Source organism: Corvus kubaryi, unplaced genomic scaffold, assembly GCF_017639235.1.
Source record: "Corvus kubaryi isolate FWS band 111438036 unplaced genomic scaffold, C.kubaryi_AGA036_p1.0 37394, whole genome shotgun sequence".
Lineage (NCBI taxonomy): Eukaryota > Metazoa > Chordata > Aves > Passeriformes > Corvidae > Corvus > Corvus kubaryi.
In genome coordinates this window covers 12,853,969-12,878,420 of record NW_024581133.1, presented here as the reverse complement: position 1 = coordinate 12,878,420, position 24,452 = coordinate 12,853,969, and the positions used below count along the sequence as shown (strand labels likewise).

At 42.2% G+C, this 24,452-nt stretch overlaps 1 protein-coding gene across 2 annotated transcripts in view; it reads left to right on the top strand.

The window, feature by feature from the left end:
- MAP1A (microtubule associated protein 1A) overlaps positions 1 to 24,452 on the top strand; it is a 56,647-nt gene that overhangs the window by 1,139 nt on the left and 31,056 nt on the right. The window contains exon 2 of one of the 2 annotated variants that reach the window (XM_042039128.1): positions 3,517 to 3,618. In XM_042039128.1, coding sequence (XP_041895062.1) covers positions 3,517 to 3,618 — 102 coding nt within the window. Of the gene's footprint in view, positions 1 to 3,516; positions 3,619 to 23,125; positions 23,208 to 24,452 lie in introns of those variants that run through there. The other variant, XM_042039129.1, reaches the window with a different exon arrangement.

Genomic DNA, 24,452 nt, shown 5'->3' with positions numbered 1-24,452 from the left:
TTCCAAGGCACATTGATTTGAAATATGCCAGGGATAACAGTCATAACTATTGGCCAAACTGTATTATTCAGAGATAATTCTGTGACTGTTTTCTTCTCAAGCATCAGCAGTACTGAAGAACAGATGGACAGTGCAATTTAAGAAGGGGTGGGTGTAAAAATGTCAAATATTGTCCAATTTCTTCTCTTCAGCATCTTTTCCAGCTTCCTCTGTTGGCAGGTCACTTATCAGCTTCTTCATGAGGAGTGTTTCCTTCCCTTTTCCAAGGGATGGCTTTAGTCAGGAGTGGTAGATCTGATTATGACCATCTGGCCTCTGAAAGACCTTCTTTGAAGGGGCCACTTCTGCTTCCTGCACAGCAGGGTGCTCATCTTCACTTGGCACTTCACTGAACTAATGTGCCAACCTACATCCTTATCCATTCTCTGAATCTTTGAAATGGTGACAGATCAGACTGTGAACAAATGGATTTCACTCTGGTTCTGCAGTCATATGCCAGTAACCTGAGAATTCCCACTGCAGAGGAAAAACATGTTGTTTGTAACAAATTTTAACTGCCACAGTAGAAATAAGTTCTACAGTTGGCCTTCTCTGACTAGAAACCAGTTGAAATTCTGCCAAATCTAAACACTTCTTTCATTTGCATGAGGGGGAGCCATTTCAGTGGTATTAGTGAGTTTCTGAGAGTAGAAGTGAATCATTCAGGGAGTTGGAAACCTGGATTTCGGTCTTTCCTCTGTCACTTACATGGAGCAGGACCTCCAGGAAGTTAGTTTTCCCCACTATGAAATGGGAGAATGACCTCTTCTTAAAATGGACCAATATTTGCAAATTGAAAGATGGATAGGAAAAATGAGAATAGTTAAAATGACAGCAATCTTGAGACCTGTCAATAGTCAGCATATTATGATGTTGTAGACAGTTGTACTCTTGATTCAGGGAGTTCAGGAAATGTGGAAATTATGATTCCCACTTAAGTGTTAGCTGCTGAAGAGGGCTCACGTGAGGGTAGAACAGGCTGCTGAACAGTGAGTACAGAGGATGAAAGCTGGGGTTTGTTTTGTATCTGTTCTGTTGGCTGTGGCACCCTGTCTACACAAAAAAAAAAAAAAAAAAGCAAAGAACAAAATCAACAAAAAAACCCAACAAAAAACCCCAACCAACCAACCAAAAAACAACCAAAGATATTTTTTTCAGTTGATAAATCTCTTGCCCTGACTGATATAAGAAGTGTGTTTTCCCAGACTTCTTTCTAAACCTTGGTTCAGGAGAACGCAATAGTGGCTACACGACATTCTAGAAACATGCTCATTTCCAGGTGTAGAGCTTTGTAGGCTGTGACATTGGGAATCTGTGGGATATCTGAACAACACTTTTCCAAAATACTGTCTAATAAATGCTAGTCTTATTTTTCTGTTCCTGTGTTACTTTTGTCCAATTTTGAAACAATATCCGGAAGCCTAGGTCTGGTATTGGAGAGAAATGCCAAATCTTTTAAGCCAATTACCTCAGCAGGAAATAAAACATTCACAAGGGCATAACGAATGAGATGGAAAACTGATGAGTCACATGGCTAGGCTTTGCATATGCAAAGAGCTTGAATGTTTAGAAACCCTTATTGTGGTATAGTCTGCACTCTCATGGTAGAGGATTCTAATCAGCAAGGACAATGTTCTGGCTCATGTGCCATGGAGTGATAAATTGGAATTGGGGCAAATTGAGAGAGATTTTGAGTAAACTCAGACTATCTGTAGGGAAAAAAAAGTTGAATAAATTGTTGCAAGTATGAGAACAAGTAAGATAATTTCACTCTTCCCTTTCCTTGCTCTGAAAGAGCATCTATTCTTTCTGCATCCTAGAGGATGTAGCAGTACCTCAAATAGCACTTATTGCTGCAGTAGGACACGATGACCATGACACAGCAGCTAGTCAGCAGGATTTGCCCTGCAGAGTGCCACCTTGTTCCTGTCCAGGTCAGAATGCTCATAAGTACTGCATTAAGATTCTCTTATATTGGACATTTGTTTAAACAATTATGCTCTCTTGGAGTATAGCACAGGAAAACATTTTGTCCACCTTCTTGCTCCATGTCTTTTTATTATGTATTTAGTTTGTTCATATCCCATGTCCAAATTGAAAAGCACTGTGCTGGTAAGTAGTTTGGTTTTCTGTGTTCTTTTTCCTTTTCTTTTCTTTTTTCCCTTAAGTTCAGGTGATTTACTGAGGGTTTTTTGTGCAGTCTGTAGTGCAGACTGTCAGCTGATAAATAAGCTTTATTACTCTACTGTGTCAGCTGTCACTAGAAAAAGAAACTAAGCACAAAGGTTTTTTTAGCTGCTGTAGATTCTACAGGCCTTGAGACCACTGACCTGTGTGATGCAATGATTACTGTGTCTTGGTATGTGTAGAAGGCTGGAGCATGTGTCCTTGAGGATCCTCTCCCACCAGTGGTCAGCAAAAGCTGTTGCACAACATGGAGAACTAGAACTGCAGTAAATGGGAATGATATCTCCATGGAAAATTAACATGGTTCCCTTGAAAGAAAGCAGATAATAGAGGCAATAAAACTTTGTATTTTATGCAAGAGAGATGGTGAAAGAACTCTCAGTGAGGACTCCATCAAGAAATACCGGAGCTGAAATTCTTGTTTCAGTTAACTTTAGAAGTCTGTAGCATTGGCCTTCAACGTCCGAACATCAGCTGGCATCAGCACCAGATGCTGGAGTAGGGATTTAGTGATATCCTGCTTTTGCTCATTGTGGCACAGTCTACAGTCACACCATGTAGGAAAGGCTGCTCCCTACTGGGAACTGAAGATCTGTGGTCTGTAGTGTTAGGCGTCCTCCAGAATGTACACCTGCTCACATTGAGGTCTGAAGGTGACTTCCCCAGTATGGCTTGGTGCCACTTGCTCTGGGAGCAGAAGCAGCTTCCTGCTGTGATATGAAGGCAATTAGCTGGCAAAGATTATATAGATTAAAGAACAGACTCAAAGGGTCTTAGTGGGATCAGCGTCTTTGAAGGAGTGATTAGGCAGACCAAGTTGGAGGGGTGGGGGGCTTTTGTGACTTGGAGGATGCACGGGCTATAGGAGCAAAGAAGCTGATGTCTCAGAGCTTTTCAGTAGCATAGCCACAAAGTAGTCCATCTCTACTGGTGACCAGTGCTGGAGAGTGCAGATGTAAAACTAACATAATGTATTTGTTGGTTAGGAGGTAGTGTAGTTCATTTGGCCTCATCTCTTGTTGGTTTCCCTTTCATGAAGTCCAAGTCAAATGGAGACTTGCTCACTGCATGTCCTTCAGGAAGAAATATTTTATGGAAGGTAAGCATCTTGTGGTCCTCTGCTTCTGAAGACTTTCTCCATCCTAAGTATGCTCATCTAGTAGAGCATCCCTGGTCCTTGTGTGTCCTGCTCATTTCTCTTTTTCCACTTCTGTTTCTGGAGTAGATATAATGACAATGACAGCTCACTTTTTTTCTTTCTTTTTTTTTCTTTCTTTTGTTTTTGGACAGGAATTCGTTCCTGGAACATCGATACTCTGTACTGTGATCTGAATCATCAACTGCGGCTCTTTGTAACCCGACATCTGGCTCAGTTTTCTTCTGAAGTTAAAGGTCAGCTTTTTGGTTAATATATATTAACTTTTAACTCTTGTTTTGGGTCTGGAAAAAAACCCCAGACCAACAACAAAGAATAAAACTGATTGTGATTCAATTAGTGACTTGTTTGCCCAGGATTCTGCAGAGCTGAATGCTAAGGAAAAACAATCTTAACAGTATGATGGATGCAATGAATTTACCTTAAAATTACAGATCTTACTACTGAGAATAGAGTTGAATAGAAATATGTGCTGGTTTAAAGCCTATTAAATGAGTTAGAAGTTAGAATTCATCTATCTTCTGTATCTTATTCAGGTGGCACAAAATTGTTTACTTTGTAAGCTATTTATTGTCAATCTCTTCCTGTTGGGTTTTAGAATATGTTTTCGTATGCACAAAAGATGTTGCAAGTAGTGTGTAAGAGTAGCCAAATGACATTTTGGATTCCTCTTTTTGAAGGCCTAGCTCCCTTTCCTGAGAACAATGAATAAGAGCATATAAGAATAACATTAACCATTAGAAATTGTGCTTGCTTAGCTTGTGAAAAGCTTGAACTCTGATTATAATACTTTTATGTAACATATGTTAAGTTACTATAATAAGCACAGATGACACTTGCAAAACCTGGTTTATATAAGACCATCTTATAGCTCACTGTATGTTTTGCACTCTAGTCAGAGCTTCTGAATTTTTCCAGTTGGGGAAGCTGTTCTCCTAATGGACAGCTGTGAAAAAAAGTACCTGGACTCTTCTCAAATGTGCCACTGACTGAGAGGTCTCACCTTCTCTGTGACATTTTAACATGGGGATGGAAATTCTCCCTCCTTGCATGATGGTGTGTGCATGTGTATACACTTATGGGATTAAAATAATGTGTATGATACATATAATTTGAAACACTCAGCAGATCTGTCTCAATTTGAAGCAGCTGTAACAGGGCCTATAGTACAAATAAACTAGAGCACTGAAAAGTTGCCATGAGTACAGCATTTGCCCAAGAATTCTTCTAAGTCAGAGTTGAAATATCTGGATTAATGTTAGCAAAATGTATCCCACTCACTTCCCTAGTGTGGTCCTTGAGGAGCAAAGGGTGATGAATGTGTTGGGAGTCTATGAAGAGGTTTCTGTGATGGAATTGCAAGTCTGTTAACCATCTATTAAGAGGTTTCTGTGATGGATCTGGGGAAATGCAAGTCTGTTAACTGACTATCAGGCCTATTGAGCAAAACAGCAGCAAGTACAATAAAAGGCAGGATTAGTGTCTATCTGGGAAGAGTCACCATTGGTGCTGCAAAGGGAAGTTCTGCTTTTCAAATATCTTGTAGCTCTTCAAAGAGATCAGCAAGCATATAGATGAGTGACTTAGTCTACCAAGCAAAAATCTTTGGGGAATCTGAGGCTATGAAGTCTGTTTAAGGAAGCCTATTGCCCACAGAATTAGGGGCCAGACTTTGGTATGCAGAAGTTACTGACAGAAGGATGGGTAAACAGAAGTTCTGATATAAACTGTGTGTAGAGTCCTGAACTGGAGGTGTGCAGCTTAACCTGGTATTGGTCCTGCTGCCACTCTTCTTTAGAGCCATCATTACACACCTGCAGAGTTTCCTGTGGGACTATACATTCCAGCTAGCTCAGCACAGTATCTCTTTGCTCTAGTACATTTTTTGGGAAAGGAAAAGCATAGCTGCCTCTCAGCAGCTCCTGCTTCTGATGTGCTTAGCAGTAAAGATGTGAGAGGTTCTGGCCTGGGGATCTAGCAGACATGGATTGGTCTTTGGACCAGAGGCGTTACTGTAGGGGCTACTTGGTTTGTGGCAAGTGTGTACAGCTGGCACACATAATTTCTCTAATAAATCTCCCTGGCAGCACTTAAGGCCGGAACAGGCAGGCAGAGAAAGGCTTTTGGGATTATGGGGGTCTAGAGAGCAGCTTTGCCTCAAATTAGATACTTGCACATTTCCTTGTCTGGATTCATGTTTATTCAGTAAGCATGGATCCTGAAATGCAGCAAGATGATCTGTCAGAGGCAAAAGGAGTGTGTGTGGGAATAATGGCTACAATTTAAAATGTGTTAAGCAGCTGTATGGGACTGTGGAAAATAATGACAGTCTGTACAGGAAGATTGTGCAGGGGACTGTATCTTGAATGCTGAAAGGCTTAAATTGAGGAGTTATGCTATAATCCCATGATTTACTTGATGGTGGTAGATCTTGCATGCAGACAGGTTTCTCTCAGTGACAGCAGTAAACTATGGTTATGGCATGGTTTGTGGGGAGGAAGCGGGAAAGACTGCTACAAGAGAAATTTCAGGTCACGACTGAGAATACAATCTAGAAGAATCTCTAAATGTAAACTGGGAACAATCTTGTCTGCATTCCATATGTACCATCACATAAAACCCTCTGGAATATAGCTGCAGTTTTAAACGCTCTTTTAGCTTTGCAGTTTCTGCTTGAGCAGCTATTCTTTACTGATTGCTTTGATGGTAAAGAATCTCATTTTTTTGTTTTTTGTTTTTTTTTTTTTAGCTTTTGCTGCAACTTGCTGCAAATTCATTGCTGTATATCCTGTAACAGCCCTGTGAAGGTGTTGTTCATCACTATTCTCCAAATGAACAGACATAAAACTAGAACTTTTTTATTGTTGCTCAGCTCTACACTTTACTTACACTCTTGTTCCTACCGTGGGCAAAGGGAAGAGTGCCTGCAACTGATTTTCCTCTTAGCATTCATAGCTTGGTGCTAGCTTCTCTGAGCAGAGGGCTGTACTAGAGCTCTCCTGAAATCCCTTCCAGCTAATGTTGTTTTGATTCCATACTGCTTGAAAGATCCCAGTCTGGCTTGTGTGGGGGACATGTGCCTCCACACTGGTATGCTGAGTAGGATATCTGAAGGATAAAACTATTCTTTTCAGAGGTGCGTGAATCGGACAATATCATTCCCTTAAAGGCTGATGTTTGCAGTCTGTGATTAGGGAGAAGCCAGCTGGAGCACAGCAGTTACTGTAAAGCCAGAGTAGTTCTTTGACCTTCTGTTTTCTCACTCGACAGACTTGTAGCAACCAGTAAACATTCGACACCACTGGCAAGAAACAAAAGATGGAGACTGGTAATACAATTTGGCTAAGTAAAGCAGTCTCCTACCAGAATATTCCAAGACTTTCTTCTTTGCAATTTCTCACTCGGTTACAATAGTTATTTCCAAACTGTATTTGTAGGATGTTAATGCATAGTGTTTGCAGTTGAAATTAAAATGTAACTGCAGTGTTCTGTGGGAACAGAGATGGCACAGTTATCCCTCAGACAAGCTTTTAGTCTGCTTAAAGATGATGAGGAGAAAATGAGCCTCAAATTCAAACCAAGAAGAAAAAAGCTGAGGGCAGAGCTTGTAATAGTAAAGTGAGACTAAGTGCACCTTATGGAAGTTGATTTGTAATTGGGGTTTTGAGTTTCTTTTTTCCCACACTGACTTGCTGGCTGTCCTCTGAGTACCACAGACAACATGACCCATGCTGTAAGGGTAACTTCACAGCATAGTTCACAGGCTTTGGAGGGGAGGCACAGCAAGAAATCAAGTGTGGATGTATTCGGGGAATCTGGAACCTAGTAACTTGTCTGAAGGAAGGAAGGAAAGGGTGATGTGAGGAGAAAAAAATGAATGGAAGTGTGCCCTCCTGTATGCTAAGGGCAGCCCCAGGTGCATTTCTGCACAACTCTGAGTTGCCACTGGCTGCCAGAGTAGTGTAAGATCATGGGCAGTGTCTCCTTGCACTGGATGTTAAGAGTTCTTTAAAACCAGGAGGGAATGTCCCTTTCAAATAAAAAGTGACATGGTGTGAGGTGAAATGCTCAAAATAATTCTTTCTCAGCACAAGGGAAATATGCTTTCTGATATCTGTTGATTTTGATGTTCAGAGAAAACCACTTTTTCTGAAAGCAGTTAACTCCATGAATATTAGCAGCTGCTTTCAGTGTGACTAGAGGGGGTTTTAAATACCTCAACAACCACCCCAGTGGTCTTTTCTCTCAAGTTGTACTTTGTGTTGGCCTTCAAAAAACTTTTTAAAAATAACTAAAGACATAATTGAAAATCAAGCTATTAAAAACACCATGCAGGTTGAATTTGATGGAACAAATTCTTGAAATAATGAAACATTGATTATATACTTTTCTTGCATCTGTAAAAGGATTATGAGAAATATTAAGCATTTTCAAGTATTAGCTTGCATTTTCCTTTGCAAACATAATGGTTTATACTGAAAGTCATCAGTAACAGCTGAATAACTGGCTGCCTTGTCAGCAGATGGCCTTCAGGCTCTGAAGCCTTTCATATTCAGCTTAACACTCATACTTCACATCCTACTGATGCCTTTGTTTTACACTTTGTGCCAATTGAGGATACAGATGTATCTGCCACAGCTCCCTGAGAATGTGGCAAAGTTACGTTGCAGTTCCTGAAGGCATCTGTCTTTTGGATGAGCACTCCTAGAAGGCTTTTAACTCGGACTAGGAGAAGAATTCGGTGTTACTGCCTTTCTGGAACATACAGGCAGCTACAAAGAGGATGAAGGCTTTACCTTCACAAGGGTCCATGAGTGCAAGTTGCATTGGGAGAGTGTTCAAGTCAGGTAAGAATTTTTTTTTTTTAACTGTGAGAAAAATCAGTGACAGGGAAAAACCTCCCAGGGACATGGGAGAGTCCCATCACTGAAGGTTTTCAAGATGTAATTGGACAGGGTGCTAGATGTATAATCTATGTTTCATTTCCCATGAAGTTGAACCAGATGATCTTTTGAGGCGCCTTCAAACCTTGGCTGTTCTGTGCTTCTATGTATTCAGCTTTGCAACAGTGAAAGGACAGGGACTTTCAGTCCTGGCACAAACCAGGTTGTATTAAGTTACAAATCTGATAAGAAGAAAAGGCAAATGCACAAGCCCACCATGCACATCTTTCTCTCAAAGTCTGCATTTGATCCTCCTTTTACACTAACAAATATCCCATAGGTCAATGTTTTCACTTGTACAAGTTATTCAACTTCTTCGTGGAACTTGGAATGTCTTGGAACGTCAGCTTGTGCCGAATGCTTTTTCCTACTGCACTGTTTAGTTAGTCTTCAGTGGTGAGTCTTAAGTGCATGACAGTAAAAAAAGCTGCCTTGTTTATTCAAATTATAGCTTCTAGATAGTAAAGATGATAAGTTTGTGTGTTCAAGCAAAAGCTGTTCTAGACAGGAGGAAAAAGACCAATTGCTTGTGAAAATTAGATTACAGTGAAAGTGTATGTTCCCCACAGCTGTGGCCTCTTGCTAGCGAGATTTCTGTAACATAGATCATTGAGTGATGGATTTTGTTCAGCTCTTTAATAAAAGTACTACTATATTCTAAATTTGCATGTTCAGGTAGAAAAAAAGTCAGTGGCTAACACTATTTTTTTTTTTCCCCCACAGATGCAACAATGATTCTTTGGACTTTTGCAATTTCTAGTCCTTGAGCAATTAATTGTCCTGTACCATTTGTCTGCCAACATACTTTTGACCAGAGAAATACAACAAAAGCAAGCACTTGTCAGCTTCTGTGCTTCTTCCTTGGGTGCTTGAGGGCTGTATTTACTCTCATAGTAACCACACTGTGCATGACCTCAAAGATCCCATGAATTGCAGTCTACTAAAATAGCTTCCCAGGCTGTAAGCACGGCCCATGTTTCTTGTTGGTACATGTGGCTGCAATAATCCCAAGCATTGCTCTCTCCAGCTGATTCCTGTCACAAACATCTTTAGATTTTTCTCCCAAATAACTGGTAAAGAATATCTCTGTGGGACTTGCAAGCACCTCCAGGATCTACCAGTTAGACATACTTTAATCAGTTACTTGTGTGTTCTGTAAGAAAATATCTTCTCTAAGGCTGCTGTATGTTAGGGTGGGTAGTTGTACTGGCTCAAGCCACAGGTACAGCCAGCACAGTGACAAAAAAATGGATGCATGGGCAGGAGTGTAAGATGAGTGCATAAAATACTTTTTCCTTGTACTGTCCTGGCTAATATCTCTTTCCTGCTCATGTTTTCTATCTGTTTAGTAACATCACTTTTCAACTTCCACAAAGTTTTTCAGTTTTTCCCTAAGAGTAGAGGAAGCAAGGAATAGAACAGTTCATTGACCTCTCATAGGAAGAAACCTGCAACCACATCTTATTTGCTTGGATTCTTATTCCTGTCTGGTCTCATTTTGATATACCTCCCTATATTGGGCAATTCTGTCCAATCTGGTTGTGTTACAGGTCTGGCATATTTCCCTTCACATGATTTCTCCAGATTGCAGAGGCCAGACTTACCTAATGGTTTCTTATATGGAAACTATTCCAGACCTTTCATTTTATATTTTTTATTAATGCCTTCCAGATCTACCTCTTTGGGATGCTGGGAACAGAAGTGTGTAGTGTTCAAAGTGGGGTAGAGCTATGCATTTACACAGTGGCACAAGATTTTTTTTTTTCTTCCTTTGCAGATTTCTGACATATCTATTGCTTTCTGACTGCTGCTGAGCAGTGAGCTGACTAGAACCAAATAGAACCTGAATAGAACCAAAGTTATCATAACCTCAAGATACCCCAGTGGTAACAGTTAGCTCTGGTTAGCAATAGTTAGTGTAATTTTGTGTGAATTATACTGATAAATAAAAGGGCAAATGAAAGTCAGCATTGTGAAGCTTCCCTGGCGGTTCATCTACAGCCATACTTGGTACCATCCATAAGCTTTGCCACCAGTCTCCTTTCCTCCTTTTCCTGTAGTCTATGAATACAGTGAGCAGCACGAGTCATGGTGTAGGCTTATATGACGTGACTTATGAAATAATGACTGCACTATATCAAGACAACCTTTCAGATTTTGACAAGCTTATTTGGTTTTTATTAAGAAGGAAGGTCATCTTTTCTGTAAAGCCATGCTGATTGACATTAATTTAGTATTCTGTTTGAATCTTTACTGCTGATGGGTTTTCCAGTCTCCTAGGACTTAAATGCCAGAGTAGTGGAGCTCAGATTGGAAGCTGAGAGCTTAGTCAATCTTAGATCTTGTACAGAAATTATCTTTTGCATAGGCTTGGTCTGAATGCTGCAATCTCCCACCACTGTTGCTGTGAAAATTTCATTGTCTCTAAAATATATTTCAATTTCTTTCAACTACAGAACAGAAATATTTACTGAATGTTTCTGGCTCTATTTGACCTGCAGAGCTTAGTTTTAAAACGAGATAGCATTAAAGCATCTGCTCAAGTTGGTAAAAGAAGCATTTTTATATATGGTCTTACATATGGTCTTACATATGGTCTTACATGTTTCTGTTTTTGTGCTAAGAGAGCTTGTCTGGACATTACACATCCTCAGAGTTCTCTTTGCTTGTAAGAAGCTGAACAGAATTTTCCCCTCAATATTCAGCAGAGGAGCTTAACAGAACTAGAGCAGCTGTGAAAAATGGATTCTTTCATAGGAATGATGCTTCCCATGCATAGATGGGAAGATGGGCTGCATTTCATGTGTCTGATGCCAGCATACTGACGCTGCTTTGGCAGGCCAGGGAGTTGTCAGTCTTCATCTCTGTTTGCCTGTTGTATTTCAAATGGTTCCTTTGATCCTGCCATGTGTTTTGAGGTTCTCACTGTGACACCCAAAAGGCTACAGTGTGAAAATAAGAAACCAAAGCCCCAGTGAACTACTTTGAACTTCAGCTCAGCAGAGGCTCAGCAAACATCAGTTTCTTACTCTTGTGCTGTTCTGCCCAAACATTGTAACTGACTGAAAGGGCCCTAAAATTAATGTAAGTTTTAAATTCACCCTCTGCAACTCACATTTTTATACACACTTGTTGTACATTTGAAATTGCTGAGGCTTCAATGAATCATACAGGATATACTCATGGAAAGCATCATTCCTATAAAAGAACCATTTTTTCTCAGCTGCTCTCCTTCTGTTAAGCTCCTTTGCTGAGAACTATGGGGAAGATTCTGTTAAGCTTTTAAAAAGCAAGTAAGATCAAAGGAAATGACTTACTAGTTCAGATCAGTGGTCTATCAAGCCAAATTGATTGTCCTTTCCCCCTTACAGGTCCCTCCCTATCTATGTTGGTTTTTTTAAAAATAAGAACGGTTCAAAAGTACTGAGTGAACCAGTTAAGGAAAAAGAAGCAGGGGGAGGGGTGGGAAGAGGATGTGCTTCCACCGAATAGCAGCAGAAAACCAGCAAAGGCTGTTGAAGACACCATTTTCTCCATCTTACAATGTTAGCAGCTGTCAGTCATTGGATAACATTTTATGGATGATCTGTGTGATGCAGAACAGTTCTTCAAACTGTGCTCTGGCAGCTATTTCATGTTGTCCATCCCAGTAGCTGCACACAGAATATTGTGGGGGGAAGGAGGGTTGCTGGTATTTGTGGGTTTGGTTTTATATTTTTTGTGTTGCAGTGACATTTCTTCAGTTTGACAAAGGCAGCATTCTCTTGGTGGCCATGTGCATTGTAAGCATGGCAACTGCAGCAACAGAGTAGAGACCTAAATAAGAGAAGTTCTAATACATGCTGCTTTTGAAGTCTTCACATTATTCCATGTTTAGCAGAGGTGTTGGAACTAGAGATACTTAGTACAAATTAATACAAGCTTTTGGTGATTTTTTTTTTTTTTTTTTTAAATGTTGCTGGAATTCTGGTATCAGTCACGTCTAGATTTTGGAAGGAAAGCCTTATAAATATGATGTGTATCATTATTTATTATTTCACTCTGGTTCTGTCCACTTTTCTCTAGTGTGCCCAGGAGCAGTGGCTTAGAGTAGGCTTTTCTACTCCTAGTCAACTGGACCTTGCTAAGATAAATATGATGAGCAAAGGGGAAGCAGGATTAAGCAGGAAAATAATCTTTAACATGTGAGTTTCAGCAGCTGTGTATAATTTTCTGACAGATTTCTTGGTCTGTTTCCCTCTACCATGTTGTGAGTGCAGCTCCCTTTCCTTTGCTTTTAAAGAATCACTGGTATTGGTGTGGGCTCAAGGAGTGAGTCTCTGACCAGCTAGCTGCTCTCAGTTCCTGTTTACGCAGGTGTTGCACTCAGGTAAGTGGTTTTGGGTGCACCAGTGGTGGCATCCTTTGTAGGCTGAGGACCAGGGCTGAGCCTTTACTGTATGTGACCTCATGGTTTGGCCGTCAGGTTCTGCTGCACTTCCCACGGTGGCTTTGTGGGGTGGAAAGCCACTCACAGCCAGCAAATGTGCCCTATCTTACTGTTCCAGCACAGAGTAATGGGTGGCATTTGTGGGCCAGGTGCCAGAGAAACAGGCCATGCAATCAGCACTAGGGGCTTGTAATACCCTGGTGATTGTGGCAGGCCCTTGGCCAAGGAGGACGAGGTTGCTGCTCTGCTTCACCTGTGCAGGCAATGGGTCCAAACAGAACTGCAGTGATCTCATCTAGAATCTGAGCTGCTATTTTGGAAATAAATTCTTCCACTAGGTCCAGATTCTGCAAAGTAGAAAAACAGTGTGGATGGAACATGTTAATCCTACTTTGCCCCAAGATTAATTGTTGTCATGTGCTATTGTAATTTTAATGCCATAATTCCTACCTTCTTAGAAAACAGATGTCCCTCAGTCTGACTGGCTCAGTTACAGGATTTTGCCTTGCTCTGTTAACTATGGCATTGCTGGAACATACACCTCTCTCCTCCCTCTGTAAGAACTTAAGTTGCAGACTTGAGGCATCGTTTTCCCCTCCTGATCTGATGTTGTTTCTTTCTTGGATAATCTGAGATGACATGCTTTCTGTTTGATATTAAGAAATCATAGTAGTCTTTGTGCTAGAAAATCAGGAATTCTGAAGTGGAGTTAATGGGGATCGTTAATGGCTCGGGTCTAGAGGAATCTTTCTTCTGAAGTACCAACTTGTTTTCATTCTGTTCTGTATAGTGGAATGCCTTGCCAGTTGATTTGGAAACTTTGGGGGATTGTGTAGACAGGCAATCAGCTTTTCCTGGTTTCTTGCCAGGACATGTGTTACTGCAGAGGACCCATACCAGTTCCCTAATCCACCTGTAATTTCTTTTTACTTTTTGCTTTATCCTGCTGGTCTGTATGAAGCAGTAGTGGAACAAATGGGTCAGTTCCTGAGTTTGAGCTTTGGAATACTACGAACACTGCAAAGAAAATGAAGTCACTGCCTGAAGATAGTTCCTATTTTCATTTTAAACCAAATGCGTGTTTTAGCTATTGCTTGTGGGTTTTTTGGGGAGGTGCTAGGATTTTTGTGTTATGTAGACTTTTTTAGGTAAGGTGGTTTTTTTATGTGAACATATGACGGGTCTGTTATAAACCGTAGGTAATTATCATAGAATCATAGAATATCCTGAGTTGGAATGGACCTACAAAGATCATCAAGTCCAACCTGTGGCCCTGCACAGGGCACCCCAAAATCCCACCATATGCTTGAGATTGTTGTCTAAACACTCCTTGAGCTGTGGCAGCGTTGGGACTGTGACCACTGCCCTGGGGAGCCTGTTCCAGTGCCTGACCACCCTCTGTGGGAAGAACCTTTTGCTAGTACCCAGCCTAAACCTCCACTGACACAGCTCCAGCCCATCCCTCAGGTCCTGTCACAGAGAGCAGAGATCGGTGCTGCCCTTCATGAGGAAGCTGCAGACCCTGGTGAGGTTTGACCTCAGGATGGCTTCTCACCTAGACTTTTCACCATCTCTGTTGCTCTCCTTTGGATGCTCTCTAATAGCTCCAGATCGTTCTTGTATTGTGACACCCTAAACTGCCTCCAGGACTTGAGGTGAGGCCGCAGCAGTGCAGAGCAGAGCAGGACAATCACGTCCCTCACCCAGCCGGCGATGCTGTGCCTGATGCCCCCCCGGATGCTGTTGGCCATCCTGGCTGCCAGGGCACTGCTGACATATTCAATTTGCCATCAACCAGGACTCGCAGGTCCCTTCTCACAATGCTGCTCTCCAGCCTCTCATTCCCCAGTCTGTCCATACATCCAGGGTCGCCCCATTCCAGGTTTAGAATCCAACACCTGTCCTCAAACTTCATACGGTTGGTGATTCCCCAACTCTCTGAATTGTCAAGGCCTCTCTGTAAGACTTGTCTGCCTTCTGCCTTTGAGGGAGGCAATAGCTACTCTTAATGTAGTATAACTGGCAAACTTACTTGGTATCCCTTTGAGTCATATGTCCAAGTCATTTATGAAGAGAACTGGGCCTAAACAGAGGCACATGTGTTCATTAAGGGAAAGTAGTCAGCCCAGCCAAGAATTCCTTCTGTCATGGTGGTAAATAGTGGAGAATGCGTTATCTGCCATAGGTGTTGTGTGTGGGGCTCCTCTGCTGCAGGGGTGGTGGTGGGACACTGCTGGAAAGCCAAGCCAGTACAGGTCACTGCTGTGATCCACCTGCTTTTTCCCCTGTCATCGCTTAGGTCTGGTGTGTGTGGGAGCTGCTAGCAAAGCTGTCAGTAACATGCTAGTGGGGGAACTCCTGATGCAGGCATGCTTATTTGAGAGTAAGTCTTCACAAACCAGACTGTTCTGATATAATTATTCAACTAGAAATAAACCAATATAGTTATTTTCTACTCAGAATTAGTCCTTATACAAAACAGAGCAAAAAATAATGTTTGGTGAGGTTTTTCCTGTGTTTTTTTGCATTTGCTTTCCACAGATAATTAACTTGGCAATTTTGCGAGTTTCTTAGCTCAAAACTCCTAGAGTTGAAATCGCCCCGGTTGTGAATTCACCAGTTGCATTTCTAAAGTTAGAACTTGCCTTACTAAATTGTTACTCTTGCTTCTAAAACCAGATGCTGTGATTAAATGTTGCTGGCAGTTAATGGAATTCAAAATCTTGAAGTGTATATGGAGGCAAAGAATAACTGGGTTTATCCTGGAATAATCTTTCTTATCCTTCAAGGACAGAGGAGGGAGTGCATTGAGCTGAACCAGTCCTGCTGTACTGTCTGTCATATAGAATATTCAAGGGGTCAAGATCTGTTTGAATGGACCTTGAAGGAAGATTTACCCTTGAATTTGATAGAAAAGGAAAATAATGATAAGATCATTGGGGAATGGTTGGACCTTTCTTCAGGACACAATGTAAACCAAGAATATTTTGTTTTGTTTTCTTTAGTACTTTGTGTCCTTGTAGGTGTGAATGATTTTTTTTTCTTTGTTACCTTTTAAAAAAGAAAGACTAAGTCTGGGCTGTCCTTAAGGTAGTAGCTTGGGAATAACTCAGTGATTTTGATTTCTCAGGCCTTTGTTAAATTGCTTTGATGGAATACATTTTGAATTGGTTTTAAACAGTGGGGTTTGCTCCAGTGATGCTGGTCCTTATCTGTGGAACTTTTTAGGATGGTTGAGTTAGATGAGGCTTAAATTTCTGATGCTTTAAAAAAAGAAAGGAAAAAGATTTCTGAACAACACAATAAGACAAGGACATATATTTCTTTCAGATGACCTGATCTCAGTGTTTTATTCATTTTTGTACACCGAGGCCTATTCTGGATTTTGTCTGCCTTCACTTTGACAGTAGCTATTGCAGAAATTTGCAATGATTATTTACAATGTTATGTGCCTTCAGGTAAGTGAATGGTTTGGGTTTGACCTAATCCTACTTTGCCTCTGAAATTTTTGTGAGTACTAATGATTCTGTAGAAAAAACCTGCAGTAGACAGACTTCTATAAAGAAAATTCTCCTGGGATCACTGTTCTAAAGATGGCATTTGCTTGCATTCTTATTCCTATTTCATGGGGATGAATAATTCAAAGTGATTATTGATTTCCTTTCCTCCTCTCACCACACCCCCACCCCTTTTTTGTTTTCCCTCTCTTGTTTCATCTGAGCAAGATCTTTGCAGGAAAGCATGTGCTGCAGTGCTGGTCTTATCATACAGGAGAGCATAAACCCAGGAGGGAATAGTGCCTGAAATGGATGTCCTGTTTGATCCATGTCTAAAGAACATTTGCATATTTCTCTTTCTTTTTCTTTTTCTTGACTAAGCAGATCTTATAAGCAGAAAGTGTCTAGAAACCATGACATCCCAAATATGCACACAATTTACTAGAACTGGTTTGCAGGGACTAATGTTTTATCTCTTTAAATTTAAAATATGCCTGAAAGAGCAATTTCTGTTCTGTAATCATAGCGTATGGTTATTTCTGTGGTATCTTTGCATGTAGTAGTAACTAGATCATGTCACTGTTAGTTTTTCCTATAATTTTTAGCTTGTCTTCAAACCTGGATCCATTGTGAGAGAAGCCTCCAAACAATACCTGTTAAATCTGCCTGAACCTGACAGGTAATGGGTTCTGCAGCCTCACAAAATGTGGCAGAGCTGTTTTGCATTGCTTACATAAAAGTGTCTGCATGTCAACATCTCGGTTTCCAATTCTATATGTTACACAAAAAAACGAAGCACCTCTGATGGTTTCATTAACCCCTGGTATGGGTTAATAAAAATGTACCTCTTTTTAAGCAAGTCATCTCCAGTCAATGTTACAGCCATATAAACATGGAAGTATATCCAGAGTGTTGTCAACCTTCCCAACTGTATGTTGTCTTGGCAATTTTACTTGTGCCACTGCCAGTTCTAAATTCTATTCTATCCTCTCTCCAACCTTCCTTTTGGTTTCTCTGCCAGGCTTAGCTCCTGCCTGCCATTTGCAACATGCTCATTTTTGCCACTGATGCCTGTTGTCTCTCTCTTAGGATCCTGCCGTGATTTTTGTCAGAGCTGTCCTACCAGCTCCCTGTCTGTAGAGCATCATGGCATTTGCTACCTGAATAACAGGCAGGGTACCTGCTGAATTGGTGCCTCTGGACTGATGCTGTTCTCCATAAGGGTGTTAGCAGCCTTTGTGCCCCTGTCCAGGCCTTGAAAACAGTTAAAAGAGCAGGTTTCCAGGAATCCATTTTTGGGGCAGCTGGTACCTTTTACAACAGGTTACTGTCTGGTTCAGAGGAAGAATGTGATCTGAGGCAGTTTGGAAGGAAAAAATCCCCTCTGCACGAAGAGGGATCTTGCACCAGGATTTGGCTCATGTAGCTTCTCTCACATTGCCTTGGTTGCATTTCTTCCTTACTTTCAGTGACGGATCTGGCTTGTCCCTTCTCCTTTGCTCTCTTGTCTGATGGGAAATGTGGGAAGTTTTGCTGTGTCTATGGGTGCCTTCATGTGCTGGTGCTGGCCCAGCTGGCTGCTGAGAAGTACAGCCAACTCCAACACTGGCAGAAGGCATGGTAGATGTATCCTGCTTCTTGGAAATGCTTTTGGAGAAGTCTATCCTTGAACTCAGAGTAATTAGGAAAACACTAGGGTTTTGTCCCACTGTCACTAAGAAATCACTGGGATTTGATCCTGGTCCCCCTCCCTCTTTGCCATCCTTCTGGGTGCTAAGGAGCCGTGCTGCACTCATACAGGAACACACTGCTGTTCTCACTGTGCTCCGGTATTTGCCTCAGTCCCTCTTTTCACATTCCTTCTGGCCTTTTAGTACTGCTTGTGTTTGCTCCAGTTTTACAGCCTTGATTTATAAACCTCTTTATCCTTTCCACCGAGAGTTCTAGACAGGTCATCTTCCATCGTTTTCCCTAAAGGTTTGCAGTTGCTGAGTTAAATTAGGATCACCATTTTTAAAACCTTCTTTTCTGGGGCAAGAAGGACCGGAATGTTGCTACTGAAAACTCACAGGGTTCATGAATTTGTTTAAAGTAGGAATTGGAAAAGAGGCTGGTAGCAGGTGCTGACAGTCTCTCTGGGCCTGCACTAGGGATGCTATTACCACAAAAGTAAAACCTTACTTGGAGAAGAAAATGATATAAAACTAAACGGAATGGATGACTTGGGCTCTCCACCTTTAAACTTGTAAAAATTCCACATTAGGGCCGCTAATTCTCAATAGCTCAGATAATAATTACTCCTTAGGCCCAGAAGCATCAGAAAGGTGAAAACATCATTCTCAAATTAAGGAAGAGAAGCCTAAATATGTAACTGTATTGTTATAGATAACAATAATAATAATATATAACTGTGCCTGCAAAATTACATGAAAGAATTAAATACTTTAGGGATCAAAGGTTCCTTTAAATAGAACTATACCAACAACCAAAGAGTTGTCACTGCATTTCAGAAATGGTTATTTAAAAATAAGAAAACTTGAAAAAAGTGAGAAATACCTCTTTGGTCAGAATTTAAGCAACCATACAGATTAAAGAGATATAAATACCTGTAAATAAGAAAGGAGATAGGAAGACTCATTAAACAGTTGCAGAGAAAGATGCAGTATTCAGCAAAAATGAGTATCCTTTAAATACATCCTAGTAAAGCCCATAGAAAAGAGTAAAAATTGCTGTACCTAGACAGAAATGAAGATAGTTAAGAGGATTTTAGAAGTGATTTGCCAAAGACTTGAAAAAGTCATCAGTTTGTTTGTTTGAAAGCAGATAGCCTGCCAAAGTCAGTAACTGGATAGTCAAAGCAAAGAAATCTTCCAAGAGGACAAATGCAAACAAATCCTTGTGCTTCTTGGCAGTTTTTTTCTGTCCACTGTGCTGTGGGGAGAGTTTAATGCCTCTGCTCTTGCACATGCTGTGATAGCCTTGTGCAGTGAGAGCTTGGAAGCTGGGATGCAGAGCTAATGGAGAGGTCAGAGTTCTGTGCACTCAGAACTCTGCTTTTCACACAGAGGTGTGGGGAAATAAATATATTTTACTCAAATTAATAACTGGGCTGTGTCTGGGTCAGGTCATGGTTATTCTTTGTCCCAAGGCTTTCAGAAAATAGTATATTCTTCATTAGAATCTCTTTTCTTATAAAGCCTTTGGCCTAGAGTTTTTAAGACAATCAGATGTTTTTGAGCTTAAGATGGTAGGCAGTTTGGAGTGTTTGTTCAGAGAAGCATGACCTTTAGACTCATTGTAAGTCTTATGCTTTAGCTGGAGTTTTTGAGATGTCATACTTCATAAAAACACACAGCCTTCACTTATATAAAACTGTTTTAAACACCATAGTAGAGAAAAAAATGGAGATGTGACCCTGGATCCACCCTAACATTTGAAAATAACAGGAAAACATTTTAAGAACTGACTTCTTATATTTATGCTGGCCTAGAGGAAGACCCTGTCTGTAGCTTTTTACTATTTACGATCCAGAACATTCCTGTCAGTGTGATACTGGCTCAGGTGTGTAGTGATGAAATAAGTGTTCACATTTTTAACAGTTTAATTCCATGTTTAATTCCATATCCGAGTCAGAAAGGAATTACGCCTAACATCCCAGGAGGCTTTGTGGCCTTTTCAAAGCCCTGTGGACAGGGAATAGCCCAAAGACAGGATCTTTGTTTCAAATCATAGTTGTCAGTTTGACAAAATGGAAAAAAGTGGTTTGAGGTTTTTTTAGCGTAAGTAGGGAAAAGTTCCCTGTCTCTTTTCTAATTCAATACCTGAAATAAATCTATCCTTGCATCAGAGAATAATAGTGTTTTTAAACTTTCATGTTTGAGTGGTGCTTGGAATTGAACCTCAATGAGTCTCATCTCAGTACCGGTCCTGGTGCCTGGTCTGTGAGGTCCCATAACTGTCAGATGAATCTCCTGAAGGACTGAAGAAATGGAAATATTCTTGATCATAGGTCTAGGTCTTCCTGGTAGAAGCTCAGTGCCTTTTTTTAGGAACTGGAAGTGCCTTGAAGATCAGTGATTGCTTTCCTTACTAGTTCCCTTTTGCTTTTGTCAACTATTTTTAGGCTTTGCTAAGTGTTATTTTCTTTAAAAGCTAAAAAGAAAAGATTATCTGCAACTGTTACCTGATCACATGAAGGCAGGAGGGCTGCCTCAAAGAAGATGCATGCAGGAGGCTTCTTAGGCCACTTAAATAACAGGTGCATGGTAAAGGCAGCAGCTGCTTTAAGAACCTCTTCAGTTTTGAGAAGTGTCTTGCTGGTCAAGCAGTACACATATTCCAAGAACTGTGCTTTGTGAAAACCGCCATACCTCATAAATGACTTTTGCTTTGTCAAAAACCACTTGCAAAGTATAAAAATATGCATTCCAGTTTGCTGGGGTGTGAACACATAACTAAGAGCAGAAAGTGAGAGGGAAACTAGAGACAGTAGATGCACCAACCGTCAGACATTAATTTCATAGAGATAGCTATTTCTGATGTAAATTCTCAATAGCAGTTGGAAGATGCTGAATTTTTGTGACTTATAAAGAAGTATTCTGAGGAGAAAGAAAAGAGCATGATGTTGTTGAAACAATATTGTTTCCTTATAAAATAAGATCATGAATGGAAGATAACAAATTAGTCTGTTTATATATTTAAAAGGTTTTAATGCACTTAAGGACATCTGGCTAGTTCATGCTTTAAAATGTACTTGCATGACTGTTAATAGGAAGGGATTTTGAAACAATTACTAATCAGGATATGTCCTGATTAGACAGAAAAATCTAATTTTGCTGCTTGAAATAGAATATATCAATATTAAAAAAATCAATACAGAAGGAGATCTTGCTGCTCTGAATATCCTGCTAGGGGCTAAATTTGATCACTGTTGTAGTGGGTGTAGAAAAGGAAAAGGCTTGCAGAGTTGTGTGTCCCCGTGTAAAATGGCCTGGGGTGTATGCCCTTCATGTGTCTGCAGTCAGAGCTGCCGTTCTGGAGTGCTCTGAAAAATCGACTAATGGCAGTGCAATTTCCAGCGTGGGTCAGTTCTAGACTCAGATTATGTAACCCCTCCCTTCCCTCCTGCACCATTGGCACTGCTCTCTGAAGTGCCAGACATGTCTCAGTGTTGTGGGTTTATTAGGAAAGACCTGAAGAACTGCCCAAGGGATGAAATTGTCCCTGGGCTACCCAGCTGGGCAGTTCTTACAGTGGATGATCTTAACTTAAATATTAAGAAGCCTAGTTTATGGGAAGCAGTAATAGCAAATACATCCTCCTGCTTTGTCATCAGCACTGCTGCAGAACAGCGCCTTTAAGGTGGTATCCTTTGCTCACCTTGTGCATCTTTAAGCTGTAAAAGTGGACTGCACGTTTGGTTTGCAGTCATCTGCATCCCCACCTGCTTACTTGGCTCTTTACTTCTAACTCCTTAGTCATGTTGACTATGCAAAACTCTCCAGCTTGTGTTTTATTGGTAATAGTGGGATGATAAGTATAATGGGTAGTGATAATGACCCCCTCTGTTTCGAAGAATGTCCACTGTGGTGCACAGGGGACTCATAGCATGGAGCTATTTTTTCCATACTTTGTCCTTTGAGAATGTTTTAACCTTTGGTCTTTTAAAATAGGATGTTAAGATGTGTCTATGTTACCTGTCCAAAACATACAGAAATCTAAGATGTTTGATCTAGTGCATTGATTTTTTTTTTCTCAGGTTCACAGATATTTGCCAATGATTGACATCATCTGAAAGCTACAGAAGAGAAGGTTCTGGTTTAGGTTTTTTTTAACTTCTAAAACTTAAAATTCTGTGATATTTTTATTTCTGAGCATTCCATTGTGTCAGACAGTCCTAAAATCACTGAGAGGGAGACCTGCTGTGGGGCAGGCAGGACATCTCCAGCTTTCACAGTTAATTCTGGAATCTAGAAGTAAGCCAGCATCATGTGTAAGGCAAACAGGGCAGTGAGAGTGGTTTCAGTTCTTGCTGTGGGGGGAAAAAAACCACTGCTTCCAACTAGCACACCATGGAGTAATCTCTGTATTCCAGTACTGGACTGGGATGCTTGAGCCCAGCAGAGCAGAAACAAGGAGGCACAATTCTTTGCAAGTGCCTTGGAGCAGGTGCTGATTATGAGACAAGTTGCAAGGTTCTCAGAAAACAATGTTAACATTTATCTGAAAAATGCTGGAAATAGGTCTCCAGAGGTCGAATACCTGCCATTCTTGCGTCACTCCTTCGCGTCCACTGTCTGTCCAGTGTGGTCCGAGCTCACCGCTGACCCATCTCTGTGCGTGAGCAGCCGGGCGCTGGTGTGTGGTGCCAGGCACATCTGTCCCCGACTGGGTAGCTGGAGCTGGGTGGAGTGGTTCGTGTCGCTTGTCTTTAACTGGAGGAGCTGCTCTGCAGCTGGAGTCCGACGTGAGGTTTCAGTTTGAGACACATAAGGCGAAGGCGCCCACGGTGGGATGGGGAGCACTCCTCGGGAGCCCGTGAGGAGTGGCCTGAGAGTGCTGGGAAAAGTGTTCAGCCAGCACCGGTACCCGTGCTGGCTGAGGTTTGACCTGTGTCAGGCATTTCGGAGCGCGGGCCGCGGTTTACCCGTGTCGGGTATTTCGCAGCGCGGGACAGGACCTCGGTGCTCGCCGTTGCTCGGAGATTGAGAGCCAGAGCCGCACCGGGCTGGCCGCGGAGCACCGGAGCAGGCAAAGCCGCCCGTGGGGATGCCCGGGGCCGCCGCCGCGGGCGCTGCGCGGTCCGCAGAGGGTTAAAGCGCCCTGCGCACGGGGGTGGGGGCGCGGCGGCTCCTCCCCGCCGCCGTGACACGGCAGCCGCTCGCCGCAGCCCGGGCCGTGCCGGCGCATCCTCCGCGCTCCGGGCAGCCGGTCGGCGTCGCTCCCCGGCCAGGATGGTAGGTGCATCTTCCTTCCCCACCGGCCTGGGGCGAGCAGCGAAGGGTGCCAGGGCGGTCGGGAGTGAGGAGCCCCGGTATCGTGGAGGTTGCGGGATGGAGGCGGCGGCGCTTTGTTCGCGCTCGGATGCTGCTCATTGCTTTGGAAGACGTTGGTCGGCCGGGGAGGAAGGGCCCTTCTGGGGAGGTAACGGGGGATATCGGTGACGGCAAGCGGACCTGTCCGGGCTCTGCGCTCCTGTGCGCGGGCCCGGTGAGTTGCTGGGGCTGCGCAGCCCTGGCAGGGGCGCAGGTGAGGAAACGCACCTGCTCGCAGCGGTCATAGCGGGTGCGGGTTTATTTCCTTGGAATTTGGGGGGGTTGAGGAGGATTAGTAACAAGAGGGGAAGGTGGCTGCGGATGGAGCTTGGGGTTTTTATGATCTGCGGACCTCGCCCCTCCTCAGCTGTTTGTGTTCGAGTATAGGAACAAAACCCAAATTCCCCAGCTGCTCAGCTGTTTGCTGCACTTGTGTCCTTAGCTCAAACACAGAGAAGGATGTATGAAGATGGGTCTAGAGAAGAATCTGGAGAAAGTATTCCGCCTGACAGGAGTTTAAGGAGTCCTGCAGCATTATGTTTTATCCCAGTATGGTCTTCCCTGAAGATGGTGTGCTGCTGGAGAAGGGAGGAGGTGGTACGAGGCATCTCACAGATGCTGCCTTTGGGCAAGGCTTGGCGAAAGACAGTATTAGTGTCTGTATCATCGTTCAGCTCCGTGCCGATGGTGGAATCAGGCTAATGCCAGGCAGGAGGGGGGAGGGTTGTTAAGGTGGACTGTCATGCTATTGATTTGATGGAAGAGAGATAGAGGGCCAGTCTTCTTTTGCAATTTCTCTCTCCTTTGGTGCTGCACACTCGCATATGAGTAGTCTTGAAGTAGCTGAAGTCTGACTTCAAGCTTCACAACACTACATTCTTCCACTACAGGAAACCAAAAAGCATCCAAATGCATCCAGCGAGTGGGGGAGTAAAAAGGGAAGGTTCCTGTAAAATGTGCATGATGCAGCCTTTCTGTGGCAGCAGAGAGAGGAGACGTGGCCAAGCTTGGAGCTGATTTTCATCCATGTAGGCTATAATCAGGGACTTTGTGCTTAAGAAATGAGAATAACAAAATGCTTTCTTTTTCCTAGCAGTAGTCCTTTGTCATCCCTGACCTTGCTGTATTGCCCATGTAACATGGAGGGATAAGGGGCCAGCTGTCTCT